Source organism: Merops nubicus, unplaced genomic scaffold, assembly GCF_000691845.1.
Source record: "Merops nubicus isolate BGI_N331 unplaced genomic scaffold, ASM69184v1 Scaffold48235, whole genome shotgun sequence".
In the NCBI taxonomy this organism is placed as follows: Eukaryota; Metazoa; Chordata; class Aves; order Coraciiformes; family Meropidae; genus Merops; species Merops nubicus.
The window spans coordinates 1-1060 of NW_008612520.1; the positions used below are offsets into that span (position 1 = coordinate 1).

The 1060-nt window shown below is 60.7% G+C and overlaps 1 protein-coding gene across 1 annotated transcript; it reads left to right on the forward strand.

Annotated features, from left to right (window-relative positions):
- The first annotated feature begins 10 nt into the window (after positions 1 to 10).
- On the forward strand, positions 11 to 594 carry LOC103774172 (calcium channel flower homolog). The gene is made up of 2 exons (XM_008941559.1): positions 11 to 117; positions 501 to 594. The coding sequence occupies exons 1-2, from the start codon at positions 11 to 13 to the stop codon at positions 592 to 594; spliced, it is 201 nt and encodes a 66-aa protein (XP_008939807.1).
- Positions 595 to 1060: the final 466 nt, after the last annotated feature.

Consider the following 1060-nt stretch of genomic DNA (forward strand, 5'->3'; position numbering starts at 1 on the left):
CCCCCCCAGGATGGCTGCCTTCCCCGTGATGCTCAGCCTGACGCTGACCACGCTCTTCGGGAACGCCATCGCCTTCGCCACCGGGGTGCTCTACGGCCTCTCCGCGCTGGGCAAGAAGTGAGAGCTCTGCCTGCTGCCCAGGGGAGGGTTGGGGAAGGTGGAACCCCTGGTCCCCACCCAGCTCTGCCTCCCCGAGGCTGTGCTTCCCCCTTGCACTGACCCTGCTTTTGGCTGCAGGGCATCTCCCCGCCGGCATCTCGAGGTCCCATGGTTTGCTGGAGCTCTGAGCTTGGGAGCTCTATCTCGGTTGCCCCGTGGGTCCCAGCCCCATTTCTGGGTAGATGGGCCCAGCTCTGGGGGTGGTGAGCAGCTTTGGTGGGGCTGGAGTGAGCCAGGAGGTCTCATATTGCTGTTGGCATCCCTGGTGGGGAGGTCGGTGGTGTACCCAGCACGGTGAGCACCTGGCGGTCACGTCCCCACGCTGTCCCTTCTCTCTGCAGGGGAGATGCCATTTCCTATGCTCGGATCCACCAGCAGCAGAAGCAAATGGATGAAGAGAAGCTCACAGGGGCTGTGGAGGGACAGGCTCTCTGAAGCATGGGAGCTCTCCTGGACACTGAGGCGGGGAAGGCACAGAAATCCACCCTGCCCTCCCCTCTGCCTGCTCCCCAGTCTGTGACACCACAACTTCCCTGGACACTGCAGCAACTGGAAATCTCAGGGGCTGGGGCAGGCTGTACCCTCTTCTCCTACCAGCAGCCAGACATCAGTGTGTTAGCCCCTCTTCTCCTCCTCGACCAAATATCTCACAGTCCCTCTCTTTTTTAATTTAATTTATTTGATTTTCTGCAGAGGTGCTGGCTCTTTGAGTGCTGCTTTACAAGCCTGAGTAGGTCGCTTTTCTTTGGAGTAACGTCTGATAACATGCTGAGGATGCATTTGGGACCTGCTGTGAGCGTGGGGCGAGGAGGGACAGAGCTGAGGTGCCAGCTCCTTGCCTGTGCTGGTCTCACGGGAGCCAGGGAGCTGCTGGCCCCACGCTGGGCTGGGTGGGACCTGC

What these genes read in the sequence shown, in the direction of transcription:
- LOC103774172 (XM_008941559.1), top strand. Translation starts at nt 11, where the DNA reads ATGGCTGCCTTCCCCGTGATGCTCAGCCTGACGCTGACCACGCTCTTC. An exon ending in CTCTCCGCGCTGGGCAAGAA is followed by an intron (nt 118 to 500) that starts GTGAGAGCTCTG and finishes TTCTCTCTGCAG; the next exon opens with GGGAGATGCCATTTCCTATG.